Genomic DNA, 21165 nt, shown 5'->3' on the forward strand with positions numbered 1-21165 from the left:
AAATAAGGAAATAAGAAGGTTACTGAAATGTGATTGTTCCAAATGAAAGAAGAATAGGTTTTGCCAATACAACACTGATGCTTATAAATAGTTTACTAGGTCTTCACACAAACATAGGTTATATCCCTACCAACTGAATTGTGCTCAAGCCCTCTTCCTTTTGCCATTTTTGTAGGTTTTTTTCAAATTACAGTTTCAGAAATTGCATGCTAATAATGATAATACTTTGAGAACTAATAATACTTATAGAAGTAACAATACTTTGAAAAAAAACTTGAAAAAAAAATATTTTTAAACACAGTCTATTTGACACACATATAAAATTTTGGTATTGAAACTCCATAGCGAAACGCTTGAACACAAAGAGTGAAAGAAACATATTTTAAATAGTACTGTAGAAAGGTTTCTTTTCTCTTCCTGAGTCACTTCAGTGTCAAATGGTCTCTCTTCTTCCTTTTTTCTTTTCTTAAACTTTATTTTGTCGTTTAGTATTCTTTTCAACAGTCACAAGCTGTGCATTTCTTTTTTTTTTTTTGAAGCTGCATAAACTGATTGGAAGTGAGTGAGAAATTCAAAATGAGACCTGTAAATGCCACTAGAGCTGTAGAAATGGAAATTCATAGGAGAATAATACCAAAGCACTGATTATTGTTGCTTTTGTTGTTGCAATTTAAAGTATAAAGTCTGACCAAAATATTTGCAGTAGCAATAAACTTTTCTGTATTAAAGTGAATATGCAAGTTATAATTCTCCTTCTAGTGTATATTTTAATTACTTTCCTGTCCACAAAGTTTATGGTCCTGTTTGATGTCTCTGTAAGAGTACAAATACTTCAGTCTGCTGTTTATTTTATTAATCTTATTGCATTGCATGTATTTGATCATGATCTGAGAGATGCATTGAATTTCTTTAAACACATGCTTTAGATTCCTATAGATCCATGGTACAGTTGTTGAACATACCCTGCATTTCTAAAGAAGCAAAAAAAGATTGCTCACATTCGTATAAGAGCTTGCTTCCATGCCAAGAATGACAGATGCTGTTACAGCTGAGAAATGTAGTGTTTTAGGAAAACACTCAAACAGTAGTTATCTTAGGCCAAAGTAAAAAAAAATAATTTAAGATGCCTTAAACTAAACTGGAGTTAAAGGTACTTGCATTGTAGATGTTGGTTGTACAAACTGTCAAGGATTATGTTCCAATTCAGTAAATCTGCAATATCTGAATGAACAAAATAGTTTTGTTCTCAGCCTTTAATAATTTCTCACATGTCTAGTTGTTGTATTTCTCATTTTAAGTAAATATATTTGCAAGAATTTTTTTTATTGTTTGAATCTTTATGTTGTAGAGTGTGTGTAAATGATAGCATACCAAGGAATGGTGAAGAGGGGAGTTGTCTGTGCGTAATCCAAACTTTTGTGGCCTGTATTTGACTTCACTGTGCCAAAGCAACATATTTGTCCCTATTTGAATGTTGACATGATCAGTCAGAGTCTTTAAATTCATTCCATGTGCTACAGAGAATAATTCATGTGAGAGACCGGTTTCTTGTTTAGCAAGAATATAAGATAATAGAGTAAATGGAAATTTGGAAAGTAACAGAGAAGTATTGATAAAACAGAAGTACCAAATTACATAGCATTCTATACAACGATGCCACAGTTTTAGAAACACAAGAGTGGTAATGGCACAGGTACAACAGTGTGGTCTAAAATCCTGGCACACGCTATTGCACTTGTGTAGTGACAGTTTTGCTTCCTAGAATGCTAAAAATGCGTATGACTTTACCTAAATCAGAAAAATAATTGTTCTGGATTTTTTTAAGCCCCTAAGAAGGACATAGAAGTAATAACTTCTGAATTCTGTCAAAGACATTAACTTCACAAACCTACAAGTAATTCTTTAATGTCCAGCAAGGAAACTTGGAAAAGATGCTTCTTGTCACCAATAAAAAAACCAAAAACCTATAATAGGTGGGAAAGATCTCTGCAGTTGTAAAACGTTTTATTCTTTCATTAATTTATAATTATGTGTGTCATGGTAAGTGGCAAATAACTAATATTCATTTGCTTTCAGAAAGACGTTATATTTTATATAAACAAGCAAGTTCTGTTGAGTTGTGTTACATTCTGTGGCTAGGGAACAGAAATTGATAAAAAGCATTTTCTTCTATATTGAAGAAGCAATTTTAAGCTAAATTTTCTGGAGCTTCCCAGTGTTGGTGTTAGAGGCAGACTTGAATTAGCTTGATATTTTTTATTATTCTGAAAGGGAGAACGTCCCTTGAAAGTTCAAAGAAAATTGTTTAGAGAGTTTAAGCCACAGGCCACATCAGAATGATCTCTGGTTAGAATTTGACATGTATCTGAAATACTGTTTCTCTCAAAGCAGATATTTTTTACTCTTACCAACATACTTGAATTCAAACAAGAATTCAGGAAAGTCATTCACTTTGTGTGGATCCAAACAAGCTAATCTCTATGGTTACTTTTGGCTATATCTAAGACCATATATAGAGTTTATTGTATTTTTGAATGAATCTGATCTAGCTTTATACTAGTCTGTACATACACTGTTATTAACTTCATCACAAACCTAAGTGAAGTCTAATTTATATTCTTCTTACCTTAAGTATTGAGTAGAGCCTTGGAAAATGCCCTTCATTGTTGAAAACCCAGACATCTGTTAGAAAATCTGCCATGGCCAATTGAATTTCAAATCTTAGCACTATTCATCTAGAAGTAACATCTTTTTATTGAAATACTAATTCCCTTAGGTATTTGTCTCCACATCTGGACATTCATACACTCAAGTCTAATGACAGTTTCCCTTTATCAATATTCATGCATGTCACCTACAATCCACAGTCCTACATTATCATACTTAGTCTTTTTCAGCACAAAGCAGAGAATAGAGCACAAGGTCCAAAACTGTACTGTGGTTTCTGCTTTATCTTCACTTCTCCAGGGTGTCACCTCCACTGGTGGCTTTCTCACTGATGGTAATTCTCAAATTTGACACTAATGTTTTTTGTTTACTCTGCTTTAAAGAAGAACATTTTATGCAAGGTCCGAAACAACGGCAAGAAAAGCTATTATTAAAAATTCCAGAAAGACTCTCATCTGAAAGAGCCTGTGAACTCCTTGACAAAAACAGGAAGCTTGGGTGGAGATCGTATTTTGAGTAAAAGTGTTTTCAATCTTGACTTCCTAAAACCTTCACTCCCATGACAGAGACCTTTTACTTCATCTAAGGACTTAATTCCAGTAATCTGCTGCTGTAAGGCTTAAGCTTCTCTCTGGAGGACAGTTTACACTTCTATATCCCTGGAACTTAAGAATAAGTATTCTGTCCTCTGCCTGTAAGTTCAGAATCATTATATGAATAATGATGGGGTGACACTATTCTTGTATCATTAACTAAAAATAGGCAAAATGAGATCTGCTCACTTAGGAATAGCGGATCAAATTGAATTGGTTAATCATCTGATAGGACAGTTGAGTGAATTAGTAAACGGGATGGCTTGTTCCCAGCCAAAAGATTACTAAAGTGAAGAGTGATGATTTAAGACCTATTTTCAAAATACTTGGAGATAACACAAGATTGGACACCAACAGGAAGTAAGTGTAAATCTCTTCAATTTCCAATGAATCAGAGATGAATTTGAGAATGTTTTTTTAACTTTCTAGCTAGGAAAGTTGTAGAGTGTTTTTTTTATGTTGCTTTTGCCGAGCAGAATCATCTGTACGGTAAGTCCCCAGCATCCTGTAACAATGGGGATTCAGTAAATGGAAATACAACTAATAAAGTTCTTAGTAGTGTTCTCCCTGTCAGTAGTACTGCTGGATTGACAGTTATCCTATTCAGCACAGTCACTGGATAGTCTGATATGAGGAAGTATTTTTCAATGTGTGTGCGTCTGAGTCAATCAGATTCTTGACTTACTTTATGGTTAGGTCACTGACCTTTTTGAGGTAATGTGGCTGCTGCTTCATTACATATTGCAGTTTGAAATGTTTGGCCCTTTAACTCTTGTCCGGCAGTAAGAAGAATTTTTTTCCATTTATTCCTCTGCAGGGAAATTCTGCTCTGCTTTTATAGCTGATGTGCTTTCATTTGATATTAATAGACTTCAAACCTTTAAATACTTTTTTAGCATGTGGCAGAGTGATCCTAGGGAACCTCAGTGCCACAAGAGCTTTTTCATGGTGTGAAAAATCTCTAATACTTGTAATGTAGTAGAGCCTGTGTCACTGTGATGGTTCCCAGCACAAGTTCACCCCTGAGATTGCGCTGCAAATCACAACCTTCAACTCATGAAACCCTTATGCTTTATATTGCTTTCAATATGGTAATTCTGGGATGGTAATTCTGCAATTTCTATTGAAGATTCCTAACCCATACTCATGGTGTTTTTGTGGGGAGTACATCTTGGAGTAACTAACACTCTGGATGTCCTGAAGCAATTTACCTGTAACTGTTCTTTAAAGTATGATTTCTATATTCACATTTGCAGTGTACACTGTTTATTGCTTGCCTTTGAATGGCTGTTTATGGTTACCAGGAATTCTGAGATTGGAAAGATGTGAAAATACGAGCCAAACTCCACCCCATTTATATAACAGCAGTCAAAGTATCAGATTGTGTATCCCATCAGTATTGCTAAGACAAACATGCTTTAGTGTCATGTACCTATAAACACTGCATCTCCAAGAACAGCTGAGAGTGTGCAGAGTTTCTTGTTTTCTGAAGGACTGACTCCATTCTGAATTAAGGCAAATTGAGGTATTACCCTATTAAGGGGTTTCAGATTAAGCCTAAAGTCTGATTCTACCCTGGTTCAGACTCTTAACAGTAGAAGAATGGAATGCTAAGAATGGAGCTCAGAGTGGAATAGAGTTTAAATTACTTTGGAAAAATATTAAACACATTTTCCTACTGAAACCTTATTGTAAAAAAAGAATTGCTCGTCACACAAAATAAGGTTAACTGAAGTGCAGTGGTAACTAGACTGCTTTTCTGCCATGACTAAAACATATTCATACAGAACTGGTGAATAGCATGGCCAGACTGAAGTGCAACAGTTCATTCTTCCAATTTTAAAGGGAAATTAACTTTTTCTATCAGTATTTAGGTCCCCATTCCGTGGAAGTCTTGTAAACCATAAGAATACAAAGGATTGAAGCCGTTTTTTAACATGATGTTCAGTGAATGGGTTCCTTTGTCCAAGGAGTTAATATTAACAATATGAGATGTCAGAAGAAACTTTACATTTGCTCTTCAGTGGGTACAAGAATTGCATCTGCAGTTGCTTCCTTAGTTGCATAATAGACAGAGCCGCATTCTAGGGCTCCTAGAAAGAATGGATAATGACAGGGATGAAATGTTACAAACAGTGGACACACAGAGTAGTAGTCTTCTCTTTCTTCCACAAGAAAAAGATGCCTACTTTGATATGCTGCTCATTTGGGACAGGGAAATTTTGGAGATCAGGAGTGTCTTGTCCACAAGTCCCATTAGGGGAAAAGACCCAAAAGAGCAAACATTTGTTTCCAAGTCCTCTAGAAGGAGAAGGAAACTTACACTTCGTAGGTGGTGTTGCAGGGATTATGATAGTTCAGCTAAAGAAGGAGTTGTTGAAATGGTGAGAGAGAACAGAGCAAATGGGAGGAAAAGAGAAAAATTAAGACAAAGATATTTAGGGAGAAAGAAGAAAGCTGGACATAATTAGAGGAAGCAGAGAAACAGAAAATTTAATTATTCTGAGAATGATATGCAGTAAAATAAATGAATTTCAGTGCTTCTTGGGGCCTCAGGAGAAAAGTGATGGTTCTGTCACATCTAAGACTCTTCTTAGAATGTATGCAGGAAACTTGTATTGCAAAGCCTTTTAGTATCCCAATAATTAATGAATCCTGACTTCCTTTTCTTCTTTTCAAACCTGGATTTTGTTTTCTTTATTTTCAACTGCTTTTCACAATACTGCTCTTCTCAAATTAATAATTTAGGTTGTAAAGGCAAAGTTGTGTCCATAAAAATTTTGTTAAACTTGTCAGATGACTGATAAAATACAGAAAAGTATGTTGTGAAAGCAGATATGCTCAAGAATGGAGACAGCTTGGAGTTAACTAATTATTTTTCACAATAGTTAACTGCATTTTTTAAGTATTTTCATTTTTCACATGCCTCAGCAGGTAATATAGGATAATTTGATAACTGAAGAATTTATTGGGATAGGCTGCTTTATAGAAAGCTTAGATTCACTTGACCTTTTTCTTGTTTGCAGATGAAGAGAAATGAGATTGTTTCATTAGTGTCATAAGCAGCTTGGTGATGTATCTGTTCAGGAATAATTTATGACTCCCAGCTTTTATAAGCATGGATAAGGTGACTGTAACTTGTTCATTTTGTTTGGGGCTCTGAAAGTATCTTCCATATTCTCTTGTGCTATTGATACCATTTCCTGTGTGTTTATTGTTCTTTAAAAGATTCTCTGTTTGATTTGAAAGACTTGTACAGTTCAGGAAAATAATTTTTAGAACCAGTATATGTTTCATTTCTGGATAATGACACACAGCTATCTACACTTTAGGACTTGTAATAAACCAGCTAGTATACAACACTTTATTATTTGATAGTTGTCTCTAGAGCTGAAATGCAGTTGATGAGTTTTTTTGGTTTTTAAGTCATGTTTATGAAGAGAGGTCTTCTCACTGTCTGCTTTGTTTTCCTGTTAATGGTAATGTGGTTCCAGTTACTGTCACTGCTGAGGAAAGGACGTTTTACATATCTTAGATTTGAAAGAAGACAGATCCACTTGTGCTCCCCTACCCATTGCTTGTCTGTCAGTCATTTTAGTGTTCTTTGATGACCATCTCTGCTGTTGCCATTACCGTGTCTTTCCATCCTTTGCTCTTCTAATAAAAGTTCCCCTGAGCTGCCCAGTTGCACTGAAGCATGCCTGATGGCCTGCAGGCTGCTTAATGGAAGTTCCTTTAAGTTCTGAAAAACAGATGGAAAGCCACGTATTTTTCTAGTATCATACTTAGTTTAAAACAACTGCTGGAAGTACGTTTATAGCAGTCTTTGGTATGTGAATTTTGACATATTAATAGTTTTTATGTAGCATTCAATTGCTAATAAGGAAATGCAGATTATCTTCTGTGGGATCATCCTTCTTGTCTTTGAAGGGAACAAATGGTTTTTGTAAACAGCAAGCTCAGTATTAGCCAGCAGTGTACACTTACAAAATCCTGGGCTGTATTATCAGGAGAATAGTCAAGACACCAAGAAATGTCCCGTTTTGGAACATTCAATACAAGCAACGTAATGATAAACTGGAGTGAATGTAGAGAAGAGCTGCCAGAATGGTCAGGGCTGGAGCACTTGCCCCAGGAGGAGGGGCTGGTGGGTGGCAGGGGGGTTGTTCAACCTGGCCTCTGGGGCTCCTAACAGTAGTATCTCCAATGCCTATGGACAGGTCACTGGGAGGATGAAGCCAGGCCCTTCATGGAAGGGGGAGCAGAGAGTGTCAGTTGAAACTGAAGATTCTGACTTGGTATAAAGAAAATCTTTCTCACTACAAGCATTACATGACCAGTCTCCATCCTTGAGCTTTCAAGACCCAAGTGGCTAAAGCTTTGAGAAATCTGGTCTGATTTCATAGGGGACCTGGCTCTGAGCAGGATGTTGGACTAGATACCCCCTGAAATTCCATCCAACCTCAATTATTTAATAATTGGTTTGCATGTGTATCATTGAGATTTTATTTTTAAGGCATAATTTGACTGGAGAATAAGTGGACTACTATGCAGCAATGTGCTGGCCTCTCATAAGTCATTACAAACACCAAGAGTATCCATTACATTAATTATTAGGGGAAAAGGTAGTTTGCTGACCCTCATTGCTAACTGTAGCACTTTCAGGAACATGTCCTTGAAAGATAACAAGATATGCCTGTACCTTGAACTCTGCTTATCAGGAAATCAAACCTATTATGTGTGATATAAAGGACATACCAGTCATTTGCTAAATTATGGCAGTTTGAACCCTAACCTGACCTATTCTGCCAGACTCTCAGTGGGTAAATGGAGGGGGAGGAAGCAGTCTCTGGTAGCACAGCAGTTAGCAGCTTTGTCTGATGGTCTCCCAGTTAGCCCTATCTCAAAAGATTTGTCCCTACCTTCTCATTTCTCTCCCTGTCCTTTTCCAGAAAGCTTCCGTGATAACCTTCCTTTTCTTATTTTTTCTTTGCTGGTCATCTATTTTTTTATCACCATAGAAAACAGAATTTTAGATTTTATATTATTGATTTCATAAAAGTTACATTTACGGAATTAAGAACTTAAATATTTGTATGTTTATTTCTGACCATTTTAAGAAGGCATATGGCATTCCAAACATTTTTCTTCTTGCAGTTGTCTGTAGTTGTAATGCCCTTTAGATTTTGTTAAGAAGAGAGAGACACTTGGTTACTCCTCTTGTCATTTATGTAACTGCTGTTCTGTCAATCATTTCACACTGACTTTCCCTCTTTGCATTATTTGAATTAAGAACCATACAGTAGTTATTTTTTGTTAAGTATGTATTTGCATCTAAAAGCATCTTAATTAATTTTCAGTTAAATCAGAGGAACAGGACCATATACATCCACAAACAAGGAATGCTATTTAGGCTAGGAAGTAATAATCACTCTGCAGAATCACAAGAAATACCTGAAAATATTGATATTGATTTAACTGAATATTTGATTTAATATAACCTCCCTGACTATTGGGAGGGGAGAGTTTTAAGAGACAAATTTTCGTATGTTTTATCCAAGAGGAAAAAACAGTTCAAACAACAATTTCAGAGTCTTTGTGTAACTGTTGACTCCAATCTCTTTATTTGCTTCAGCACTGAAAAACAATGTTTGTAAGTTTGTAGTGCAATAGTGGTAATGTAATGAATAATTTCTATAGCTTCCAAGATCAGATCTGTTTATGAATGTTTCATCTGCTACAGTAGCAATTTATTACAATTATTTCCAGAAACACAAGTACTATTACTATTAGAGAATATTTTAATAAAGTAGTAATATCTCTGAAAAAGCTACTACTTGGTTTAAGGAGGTAAACTGTGGAATCGTTATCAAAATTTTACAGTACCTTGAAAAAATTATTAATGAACAGCAGAAAAAATTATTAAGCCAGAAAATTCTAAGTATATGCTACAAATTTGAAACTTAGTATAAAAAGTCGATGCTTTCATTTTTTAGTGTTTAATATCAGGGAAGTTGCTTGCTTTTCTTCATTCAGATCTGCTTTATATTTCTCATATCAAAACCTCTCACAGTTACAATTCCAATTAATTATTTTGTCATTAATCAATGTATGTAATTGGGGGATAAGTCTCTGTACTATTCCTTGCCTTTTTGTTGATTTTGTACAAAATTCAGCTTTGTTAGCATGGTATTTTTTGCAAGGAATGAAGTAAACCATGAAATGAAAATATTAGTTTACCAAGTTAATAGTTTGGGATGCCATGGGAAATCGAATAGAGAAAAGTATACACAGAAAATATGACTAAAGATTTAATGAGGTTTTAATAAATGTACTTTGGGTTCTTTGCTGTTGGATTAAAATATGTACAATAGACAAAACCGTATTGCATTGCAGGGATCCTTTTCAATCTGTCACTTCAAAGTGTTTTGGGTTTTTTTTAAAAGAAGTATTTATTTGTTTGAGCAAAGATGTTGATTAGGCAATGAGAAATTTAATCATGCTTATTCTTCTGCTCGTCCAGATGTATGATCCACCTCAGTTTAGCATGTTTCTCATACTCCCAAGATTGGCAGCTTTTGTCACTTTATGTGCTAGTGCACATAGATGCAAAAGATAACTTTGTGCAGTGTATTGAGGCTGTGCCAGAAACAATAGAACTGTTCGGCTTCTTCTGACTTATTTTGGCTTGAGGTGCTGATGTCTGCACCCTTTATCTTGGCTGTGTTTCCCTTTTAGACTGTTGTCCTGGATTTAGGAGAATTTAATGAAGCTATTTCCATTGGTTTCTCTTCACTAGGCTTCAGAGAACTCATTTCATAGCCTTCCTGTTTGAAAAAGAGGAATCTTTAATCTTTCTTTGGGCTTATTTTGAAGCTTCATTCATGGGATCTTGTGAGGTGGTAATTCCCATTTTTGGATTCACAAACTAGGTATCTCTGCGCCTACATCTCCTGAAATACCTAATCTGGTTGGTATTCTCGGACCAGCCATGTGTTTCATGCTTCTATATTTTTTATAGATTTAGAAAAATTTATCATCACCAGAAACATAAATGAGAACACAATGTTATACATCTTGACTAATTTATATAGGCAAAGAGAAAAGCAACTACCATTAGACTCCTAAAAATTACCGAGGTGACTGTTCTCCTATTTATGTATCTAAAAAGCAGGTATTGAGGAGGAAATGGTGAAATTATATCATGTCCTTTATTATATGCTTACTTGTTTCTTCAGGTCCTTTCTTTTTGTTAAGGATGCTGTCACATCCTTAACAAATGTCTGTATACTGGTAAAGTTCAGTTAGGTTATATGAACATCTTTTGTGTTTATTTCATTGAAACAAATAACAAAAGAGTCAATAAATATATTGATTACTTAAACTAAGCAATAACAGTGTAGGTTAGTGAGCAAACTAAGCATGCATCAGCAGCACTGAGCTATTGCAGAGTAGCAATCATACCCTGCTTCATTTTATGTAAAAAGTCATTACAGGAGTTGCTTTTCTTATTTTACAGTTGCCCTAATAAAGAGTGCACTTTCAGTAAGTGAAAGGCTAGACTTGATGCCCATCAGAGCTCCAGGATGGAGAGAAAACTCCCTAGTGAAGTTTTATTAGGAAATTCCCGTGACTGAAGTATGACTCCCAAGCACAGGCTTGGCAGTAGCAGTCTCTACCCAGTAGTCTTGAAGCAATGTCTTGGTGCAGGAGAGAATCTTAATGTTTCACAGAGTCAAATAAAAGGAAGCACAATTGCATAGTCCAGAGACAAAGAAAAAAAGATGGTTTTCTGTCCCTGTCAGTCAGCAGGATTCAGCAGATACATTTAAGGCAGTCATAACTTTCATATTGTTCATTCTTGTAGTCTAGTGTACACTGGGCATTAGTCTAGTTAGGGTGGAAAGAATACACGGGTCCCACATTTTGAAGAACTCCTATTTATTGCATAAATGATTTTGGGTTTAGGTGTCCAGAAGCTACAAGGAGTGTAAACCAACTGTTTTATCTTGCTGAGTATGGATGTTTGAAACTAGCAGTTCCTATAAACTGCCAAATAGTATGTGGAAGTTTTTTTGACAGAATGAGGATCAGAGGCCAATACAAAATAAATGCTTAGAATGCTGCAAAATACAAAAATCTGCTTTGAAGCAAGCAGCTTTAAACAAAGCTTCTAAGCTTTCTCTCTCAGATTTTACTGAACCACGTGCAAAAGTACTGTATGTTTAATTGCTTGATACGAAGCAAATGTAACATCTGGTAAGAACTTGAATGTTAAATCAAGTTTACCCTTTAGTGTCTAAGCTATACGTTTCTGGATTTTTGGGTTTTAGTTACAACCTGAACCAGGAATATTGGGCTAAAAAAAAAATCTCAGCATGTTGTTTGGGAAGAACAAATTTTAAGTGCAAATTATTTCAACCAATTTTTCATTGCTTAAACAATTTGTAGATGACATGCTTCATCTTCTGTTTAATCATTATACAGAGAGCTTTTTTGTTGTTGTTATTGGAGGTATTTAAATTTGTTGTTATGAAGTGCATTATTATTTTTGACCACATTAGAAATCATTTAATATATTTGATAGACATGAATGAAGTAATAGATTCTTCAAAAAACTGAAAATGCCTATAAAGTTGGTGTAGAAACTTCATAAAATACGTATTTTTAAATGAATGACAGATTTCTTACCCATTTTCTAGTACACATTAAAACAGACTTTCATTTTGTGAAACCGGCCAGATACATGACTAATCAGACTTAATCTGAATGCTGCAAGAGCTGGGAGATGAAAGCATTTGAAAACTAAGGATCTGAGTTCCTACATTTTTAGTTATTTAGTGAGTAGCATGTGAACACAATTCCTGGGAAATTCTCGATTGCTCAGAAATAAGCCTACCAGTTTTTAGATCAAAGGATCAAAAAGAGAACCAGTGGAAACAGTACTCATGAGTACCCATGTTTGAACTGGAGTCTGGCAGTTTGCTGCATGTATGGACAGGGTTTGTGCAGTCTGTGACATGACTGAATTTAGTTGAGGCCTATCTAGACCACTGTTACTCCTTCTGTGACTCCAGCTGGCAAAAAGGAGAGTAAGGAAAATTCGGTTGTGTACTTTTATGCTTAGCTTGGGGCTCTTTGGAAGTTAGGAAGCCTTAACAGGCAGACTCACTTGCAGAAGGTGAGGAAGTTAAACTGGGATTTAGCCTCAAATTGCAAGAGGTTTGGGTAGGATTTGAGGAAGGATGCCAAACTATGAGGGTGATAGAGGAGTAAAGAGAAGTCCAGAATTTGGAGAGTAGGGTTTTAAGACCGGAATGGAAGCTGAATAGGCTATGAACATAGGTGAGAAGAAAAACATGCCCTGGGAATAAAGAATGAAAATAGAATTGGAATTCAAGAGATGTCTGAGCTGGTGCTGGGACAGAGAGGGAGAAGGGCAGGAACATTAGAGGACATGTTGGGGCTGGAAGTGGGAGGTTTGGAAGAGGACAGGTTGGGGAGGAAACGTCTGTGTAGCATTTAGGTTTCTTTGCAAATTTGGCACTGAACCAAAGCACAGACATTTTTACGAATATGAGAGTATATTCTAATTGCTTTAAAGATCATAGATCTGGAACTGACCCAACTGTGGACTCAGTATGATTTCACAATTTACAGAGGTTTTTTTCCATCTTTAAACTTGAAAATAATTTCTAAAATATATCCCACAAAGCTTTAGGTCAGTATAATAAGGTTTACAAAATTAGAAAGTGTTTGCATTTTGTATAATTTTCGTAGGACTTTCTTTGGAAGATACATTATTTACTTGCTTGGCATTCTTTCTTACTAACAAGTTTAATACTATGATTTCCCACTTCTTGAAAGGTTAATTTTACACATTTATCATCTTCTAATATACTTCACTGTTCAATTACCTTTTTAAAGAATACTGCTGTACATCTCAGGTTTTGTAGATGGGCAGTTTATAGTTCCTCCATTCAAAAAAACAGTTGCTGTATTTTCTTCAGTATCCAGACTACATGATTTTACCATTAAATCTTTCCGTTTGCTCTCATTGTATGCATATTTTGACAAGTTGTTATATCATTATCTGCTACTTGAAAAACAAGATCCTCTGATTGAAAAATCTTTCAAACCTTACAAAAGAGAGTTAAAGTCCATCTCTGAGTATTCCCTCTTCTCCTTTATAAATAATTTTTTTGATAACCATCATGTCACTGCTTTAGCAAACTTCAGGCATTATTGACTCGTCAGCCTAATGCCACAGAGACATAAAGGAATTGAGACCTCATTCTAGATGATTCTTAAATGTGGAATTTTTTCATTGGCTCAATCTGTAATTTCCCAACCCTCATTCTTCTGTGAGGCTAAAAACTCTACTCTTTCATTACATCAAGTTTGCTAAAATTTCTCGATGGAGAAAAATCCTGCAGACCCACATTCCACTGTTCGTTTTTTTTTCCATAGCAGTAGTATTAAGGTGTAGGGCGGTTTTGTTTTCTTTTGTTTTCCCTTAGAGACCATCTAGGCAGATGAAAGAATGTATTTCAGCACATTGTGTTACATGACTCTGTACACACATGCACACACACTTGTGCTGAAATAGTAGCCAAGAAAGCAGAGATATTATCTGGCCAAGTAAAAGCAAATATGACAAAGAAGCTGAATGGTGCTATGGTGGAGGAGTTACTAGTGTGATCAACAGTGTAGTAAGGTTAAAAGAAAATTGACCCCTCATAACCTTGCCAGTGCAAAACAGATCACACTCAGGTAAGCTGCTTCAAATTTCCAAAACAAAATGAAGAATGCTCTGGAAGCACCCAGTTGATTGAGTAGAATCATCAGAGAACTATAGACTCTGTAAGCTCAGTACAGATCGTTGAAGGTTTGAGGATGTGCACAGGAAGGCACTGCCATTTGTTTGTGTTGAGGCAGAAGGTGCAAATTTGTTGTTGAGAGTCATTATTAATTTAGTAATTTAATTAAATGTGTGTGTTTCGTCGCATTGCTGGCTGAATGACATGTATCTTCAGGAAGACAACTCATTTTGGAACAAAGCATTTTTCCCATGTTTGTAGACAATGTGTATACCAGAACAGATTTAGAGTCATGTCTGCAGCCAACCATGTGCAAAGTGTGGAGAATTCAAAAGTGCTGAAATTTTTTTTGTGTGGTAAAATGAAAACAGGAACATACAGTCAGGAAACAGTGATGAAATACTTTAAGTATCAGCACTTGAAAAGCATCCCTAGGCAAAAATGACTGGAGTAGTCGATAGGTAACTGACATTTAGCAGCTTGAGTGCAGTAACTCTGTTTGATAAAAAATGTCATACTATTAAAAAAAGAAAATTGTTTTTAAAAGAAAAATTTTCATGAGCTTGGTAAGCAGAACTTCCAGTCTCTGCTTATGCAGCCAGTGAGGAAACTATCTTATTCATGCATTGAACTATTTACACAAACATGGATGTCTACAGTGATTATCAGGGGCATCATAATGACACCTGTTTGTTCTGTTCAAATTAATTCCAGTGAAAATGCTTCCTCTTTGTGCTTTAGAAACATTCCTACACCTGAAATCCTCAGGGAAAATATTTGAAGTAATCCCCTTGTTTTTGTTAAACACCCTCCATCCCACCTAAAGATTAGGTGCTAAATAGGGTGGAATTGTGTTGCAACTGTTACTTGACAGATGACAGCTGACACGACAGCCATGCTGGGTTAGAGTAAAGGTTCATCTGGCGATCTTACAGTTTGTTGTGATGTGGCTTCAGTGTGAGAAGTACCATCGTGCATGTAATGGTTCTCAAGGACTTCTCTGCTGCAAGTTGTTCAGTATTCTCTCAAATAAGTGTTAATTTTTAGCATCCACAGCATCTTATGGTAAGGAATTCCACAGCCTTCGCATATGAAGAGCAATTTATATTTGTTCTCACTCTGCAACATAAGATGACTTCTCATTCATCTATTGGAAAATACAGTTGATTACTATCTTCATTCTCCATGCAGTTCATGATGTGACAGGCCCCTTATTTCTTCCTTTTCCTTAAACCATCTCTTTTCCAGGCTGTAGAGTCCTAGCTTGCTTAAGTGATTTGTTCCACACAGTGCAATTGTGTAACTGTGTGATGTTGCTGGATGTCAAAGGTAATTCTTCCTACCCTTCTCTGATGCTCTGAGACTTCTGTTCTTTGTGAGGTGAGGTACTAGAATGGTTGTCAGCATTCAGTAATGCAGTCAATAACATGGAATTGTTAAGTGGCACAGTGAGTTCTGTATTATTTATTTTTCACAGTAATTTCCAAGATGTTTGTTTTGACCATTATTTAAAACTGAACCAAAGTTTTAATGGTTTTATCAAGTATAATAAATTCCAAGATCTCACTTATGAATTAAAACAGTCAGCTAGGAGTTTATCATTTTATGTATATGCTCAGGAGCATTTCTAAAACCTGTGATTTACTTTGCATATATCTCTCTTGAATTTTTTCATAAGTTACTTAATGCTAAGATCCATTTGATTTTCTCCTGTTCTTCACATCACCTGAATTTTCAACTATCTAATAATATAGTATTCCATCAGCAAACTTATTTATGCCTCATTTTTGAGATCGCCTATTAAGTAGAATGAATGAAAAAAATAGATGAAGTCCACTTCTAAGTGGAATATTATTTGTCACTTAAAATTACCTTATAGTGGTTTTCTCAAAATTTTACGTCATTTCTGCTTTTTGAGAAGGATCTGTGATTCTGAGTGAGTGTGGAAATTAACACCATAGTGGTCTGACTTTTCTTCACATCTTTGGGTATGGAAAAAAGCATTGTAGCTGATACCCATGATACCTCAAAGGATGCACTATTAAAATCACTGATGTCTAATACCTCTTCTCCCTGTCACATGTAACACTTGGTGGTGAAGAGGGGAGACAACATTTCATCAGTGTCTCTCTGTTGAAAAGACTTCAGTGCATACATTTGTGTACCAAGAAAATTGATCTGTCACTTTAAAAAGGAAAATAAGGTATACTTTAAGGTCATTGTCATTTGATTCTGCATTTACAGCATATTTAGAAAAGCCATTGACAGAGTTTTCCATCTACTGTGTTGTGTTGTCATTATAATACTGAATTTTCCTAATGATGTTTCAGATACAGGTTACAAGAGTTACTAACACCTATTAAGCTTTTCAAAATACTGTATTAATTTTTGAAATTTATACCTGTAATGAACAGAACTAGGATATATTCTAACTTTGCTTATTTTTGAATCATCAACACTTATTTTTTCATTTTTCTTTTAGGTATAGACAAATGCAGCTTGGCACAGAAAGCAAAGTAGCTGAACTTCTTCACCAAAGTAAGTTAAAGTCCTTTGAAACTGAACATGTTCAACTCATGCAACAAGAAACAGCTAAGAATCTTTCACAGTGCCAAATGGAATGTGAGAAATACCAGAGAAAGCTGGAGGTATGTTATATGAAGAGACTTTACGGGGCATTACATAGTTGTTTTCAATTAGAAAATAAAGTGGAGAAGCTTGGGGGAAAAGGAACAACATGTCATGACCCAATTAGTATGTCCAGCAAATTCTGCAGAAGCAGGATCAAATGACAAAGCTTACTAAGTTTGATCAGTTTAATTGGAACACAAGACTAAGGGGAGAGGAAAAAGCAAAACAATCTCTCATGGAAAGATGTTAAAGACAGTACCTCGTTCATGTGGGGTATATTTATGTGCTTGTGTTACAAAGTTGCTTTTGTCAGTCTGTGTGAGAGCTGTAGGGAGAGAAGAAGACAGTTTCACCAGAACAAGTATGGTGAATTCAGTATCATCATTTGCAGCTAGGATCTGTAATAGCATTGTTACATAATAAAATACTTTTTATTGATATACAGCTCTGGAATAAATTTTTACAGCTGAAAAAGTCAAGGGGAGCATGGTGTATATAGCATTGGAAAGACCTTACCTTGCTAGTCCTGGTGTAGTGGGTTACCTTGGTGGGGTGCCAGACCCAGTCACTCATTCCTCCTCCTGAAGAGGATGAGGGTGGGCTAAATAAGCTTATACAGAGCATGGTTTGATGTAAAGATAGGGAGATCACTTGCCAATTACCATCATGGGCAAAACAGATTTGACCTGGGGAAAACTGATTTCACTTACTACCAATTCACATAGGTTTGGATGGTGAGGAACAAAGACAAAAAGTAAAACATCTTTCCCCACCTCTTTCTCTTTTAACTTCCCTCCTTCGTTTCTGACTCTTGTACCTTCCACTTCCAGAGCAGTGCGGGGAGGGATGGGAAATAGGGGTTTGAGTCAGTCCGTAACAGCTCCTCTGTCGTGGTGTTTCCTCACACTTTTTTATCCTGCTCCAGTGTGGATCCTGCATGGCCTACAGCTTCCTTCAGGAGAAAATCTCCTATTTGGGCTCTCCACAGGTTGTAGTGCCTTCTGGGGATATCCACCTGCTCCAGCATGGGGTCCTCTATGGGCTGCAGTTGCAGACATCAGCTTTGGTGTGGTCTTTCATGGTCTGCAGGCAGGCAACCTGCTTCACCATGGGCTGCAAGGGAGTCTCTGCTCTGGCACCTGGAGCACCTTCTCCCCTCCTTCTCTCACCTCGCTGTCAGCACCGTGGCTCTCTCTCACTTTTTTCCCCTCTCTCCTCACTGCCATGCAGCATTTTTGTCCTTTATTAAATGCAGTTTCCTTGAGGTGCAGCCCCCTTGGCTGAGGGACACAGCCTGGGCACCTGCAGCCAGTGCACCTGTTTATGTGGGCTTTAACTACTTTATTGTCTTTCAAACATACGTATCATACCCTGTTCACTTATTGTAGTCTTGGAAATGTGAGTATTCCACAGAGAAAGCTTACTTTAAAAGAAAATTTCTTCACCTGTCCAAAGTTAGTCCCAAAATCATATGACAGAGTCCTGTTTATGAGATTTAAATGAGATTGGTAGTGTATGTTTCAAACAAATGTTAAGATACAAACTGGACAGGACAGAAGAGAGTAACATCTATGGCAGCCTTTGTTTTTTGGGGAAGGATGCCAGTCTTCAGGTCCCCCCATTTCTAGTGCTGAAGCTGCCTAAGTTGTTTATGAAAAGGAACTATAGAGTGGAAACAGAATTAGAGAGTTTTAGATAGACTGTAATTTCTTCTTTTGTCTGTATTGGGACATTCAGATTCTGGCTGATGAGGTTAGTTGTGGTCACAAGCACTGGGAGTCCCAGTATTGCTAAACTTAGAGGTTGCTAAACAGATTTTTAATTGCACAGACATGTCCAGACTTGGAGAATGTAGTTCAATTTGAGTTATATTTTCATTTTCTTTGTGGAAATTTTTTGATCTGATAATAACTCAAATATTTGGCATTCAATTCTACTAACACTTTTGGCACTTACTTTTTTTCTTTAGAGAGACACTTAAATTCTTTCATTAAGAAATATGCACTTAAGTACTCTTTCATTAAGAAATATTCTTGCAGAATTTAAATATTTGATGTCTGAAGCTTTTACTTTGTTCCTTTTGACTGAATTCTTGGGGTTTTTAAGTTTTCTTTCTTATATATAGCATTAATGTACTAAGGTTTTTTACTTACCCTTACAAGACATTGATCTTTATTAATAGTGTAGGCACTAGCAGGTCAGCTACAGCTTTCTGGACTAACTCTTGCTTTTATTTAGGGCATAGAGTAGTTTCTCTTGCTCAGCTCGGAAACAGATGGTTTATATGTCGCCCAGTTTTGACCTATACATTTATTTCTTCTGTGACACTAGACTGAACTTTTTATATTCAAGTGGCTTGTCTCTAAGCATTGTGTATTATTTTGTGGTTTTGACAGTGAGTCTGGTATTACTGCTCTGCACACTGTGCATATATTTCTGTATCTCAGAATCTATATTCACTTGTCATTCTGAATGCTGGTGATTTTTACTTAGGAAGTGAATATTTAACAGCAGTACCACTTGGTTTTTACTTTACCTGTTTTGGTGGGATTTTTTCTGCAATGTATGTAGATTGCTACTTTACATACCAAGGATTTTCTTTGTTCCACTTTGGTGTGTATTTATTTGGTCAATGTTGTTTCCTATTATCAAGCATTATATCAAACTTAAATTATTATACAGGCCTTCATAGCTGTTAGTTTTGAATATGGGAGTTTTTTGTTGAAGCTTAGTGGATTAAGTATTGACATTAGTCTTGAATGTCGATGGCATATTACCTTTTATTAATAAGTAAGTACTAAGACTTGTATAGCTTTAATGGCAAATTTTTGTATTTGCATTCTGTGAAGGAATCTTCTTTTCATAAATTGATGACTGAAATCAGCATCCAGTTAAAGCAACAAAAATGATTGCATTTATGCTATTTTGACTGCTGTATCTGAATTTTTTTTTGGTTGCTACCTGGCTTTTCCTAGGTTTCCTTTAAAATTCTTGTAGCTTTTTCAGCTTCTTAGAATTACTAAAGCCTCAGCAGACAAGCCTAGGACCTGAGAGTTTAATATGTGCAAGATAGTATTATTGAAAGAATAACTGCTTTTTAAAGTATTTTAATCTTTGCTGTGCAAAACTTGCATCAAGTATTTAATATCTTACTGCTCCACATTTTACATGTATTATATTTTGCGTCTTTCAAAAACAGCTGTAATGCTGAATCCCTGATCTTTCCATTATTCGTTCTCACAGGTGCTTACGAAGGAATTTTATAGTCTTCAGTCTTCTAGTGAAACCCGCATTATTGAGCTTCAAACACAGAATTCTGAGTTTCAAGCAAGACTAGATACTTATGAAAAACTTGAAAAAGAGCTTGACGAGATAATACTGCAGACAGCAGAAAGTAAGTTCTGTCACAAATTCTGGTTTATCTGTAGGTGTTTCTGGCATTACGGTATCTTTTTTCTCATGGCACTTGGAAAGTCTTACAGTGCCTGTCATTCTTCTTCATTATGCCTGAGAAGTAAAAGGCAGTAATTATTTTGATAGAAAATATTAATGACAGGTTTCTAAATGTACCTGTAAATGTGTATCAAACATCCATATGTCTGAGTTTGTGCTTATTGAAAATCATCTCAGCATTCTGTCATTTCTCTTTTTCTTATTCTAATAATCCATTATAATTTGATACAGTCTTTAGGATTCTTCTATTATTTAAATACATGTTAAGTGTTGGGAAGCCCTCTTAGTTGGTAGGCAAATACAAGTTTTATATTTCAGTGCAGTGATTAATGTGAATTTTATAACTAATTGGAAGGGGGAAAAAACTCTTCCTTCTGTTGAATTAATAATAATTAGACATTAAGTAGTTACTTGTGGCAGCTCAGTCTGTTCCAAGTACTAAACCCTGGATTAAATTCATACCTGATTACTCTTGAAAATTTTTGTCTCTCATTAGCAAAAATTAAAATGTTCTCAAACACAGCACAATTTGTGAAAAATCTCTATTCATTTGGTTCTCAGCCTAAATCAATTCACAAAGCAAGTAATTTCTAGTTTGAAACTATGATGCTAATCTTGAAATCTTTTAGCCTGTGTGTAAACAGAGTAGGACATTCTAAGATTTAAGACTAACTCAACTGTTGTCTTCTCCTTTTCTCTTTCCTTCCTCCTTCAAAAAATAGTTGCAATTTATAAAGTATTCCAGATAGAAGATTATTGCATAAGCTTTGTATGTAAACAGTAGTGTATAGCAAAGTGTGCCTTATTACGAAGATGCAGTGATGTTAGGGTATCTTTATTAACCAGACTGCACATGCTTTATTAATTTTATGCCCTGCAGCCTTTATTAGAATGGCCTGGCTACCCAGAGGTTCCAGTCTGACCATAAGCATGTTTGCTGTATACACGCTTCTGTTGTAGTCAGTCGCATGGGTTTTTGAAGTGTGTATATATATATTTAA

The 21165-nt window shown here is 35.8% G+C and overlaps 1 protein-coding gene across 4 annotated transcripts in view; it reads left to right on the forward strand.

Annotated features, from left to right (window-relative positions):
* Positions 1-21165, forward strand: part of PIBF1 (progesterone immunomodulatory binding factor 1) — a 107239-nt gene that overhangs the window by 46481 nt on the left and 39593 nt on the right. For all 4 annotated transcript variants that reach the window (XM_082279264.1, XM_082279263.1, XM_082279265.1 and 1 more), the window contains exons 11-12: positions 16563-16728; positions 19955-20105. In XM_082279264.1, the coding sequence (XP_082135390.1) occupies positions 16563-16728; positions 19955-20105 (317 nt within the window). The remainder of the gene's footprint in view (positions 1-16562; positions 16729-19954; positions 20106-21165) is intronic.

This window comes from Coloeus monedula (genome assembly GCF_965178545.1).
Source record: "Coloeus monedula genome assembly, chromosome: 3".
In the NCBI taxonomy this organism is placed as follows: domain Eukaryota; kingdom Metazoa; phylum Chordata; class Aves; order Passeriformes; family Corvidae; genus Coloeus; species Coloeus monedula.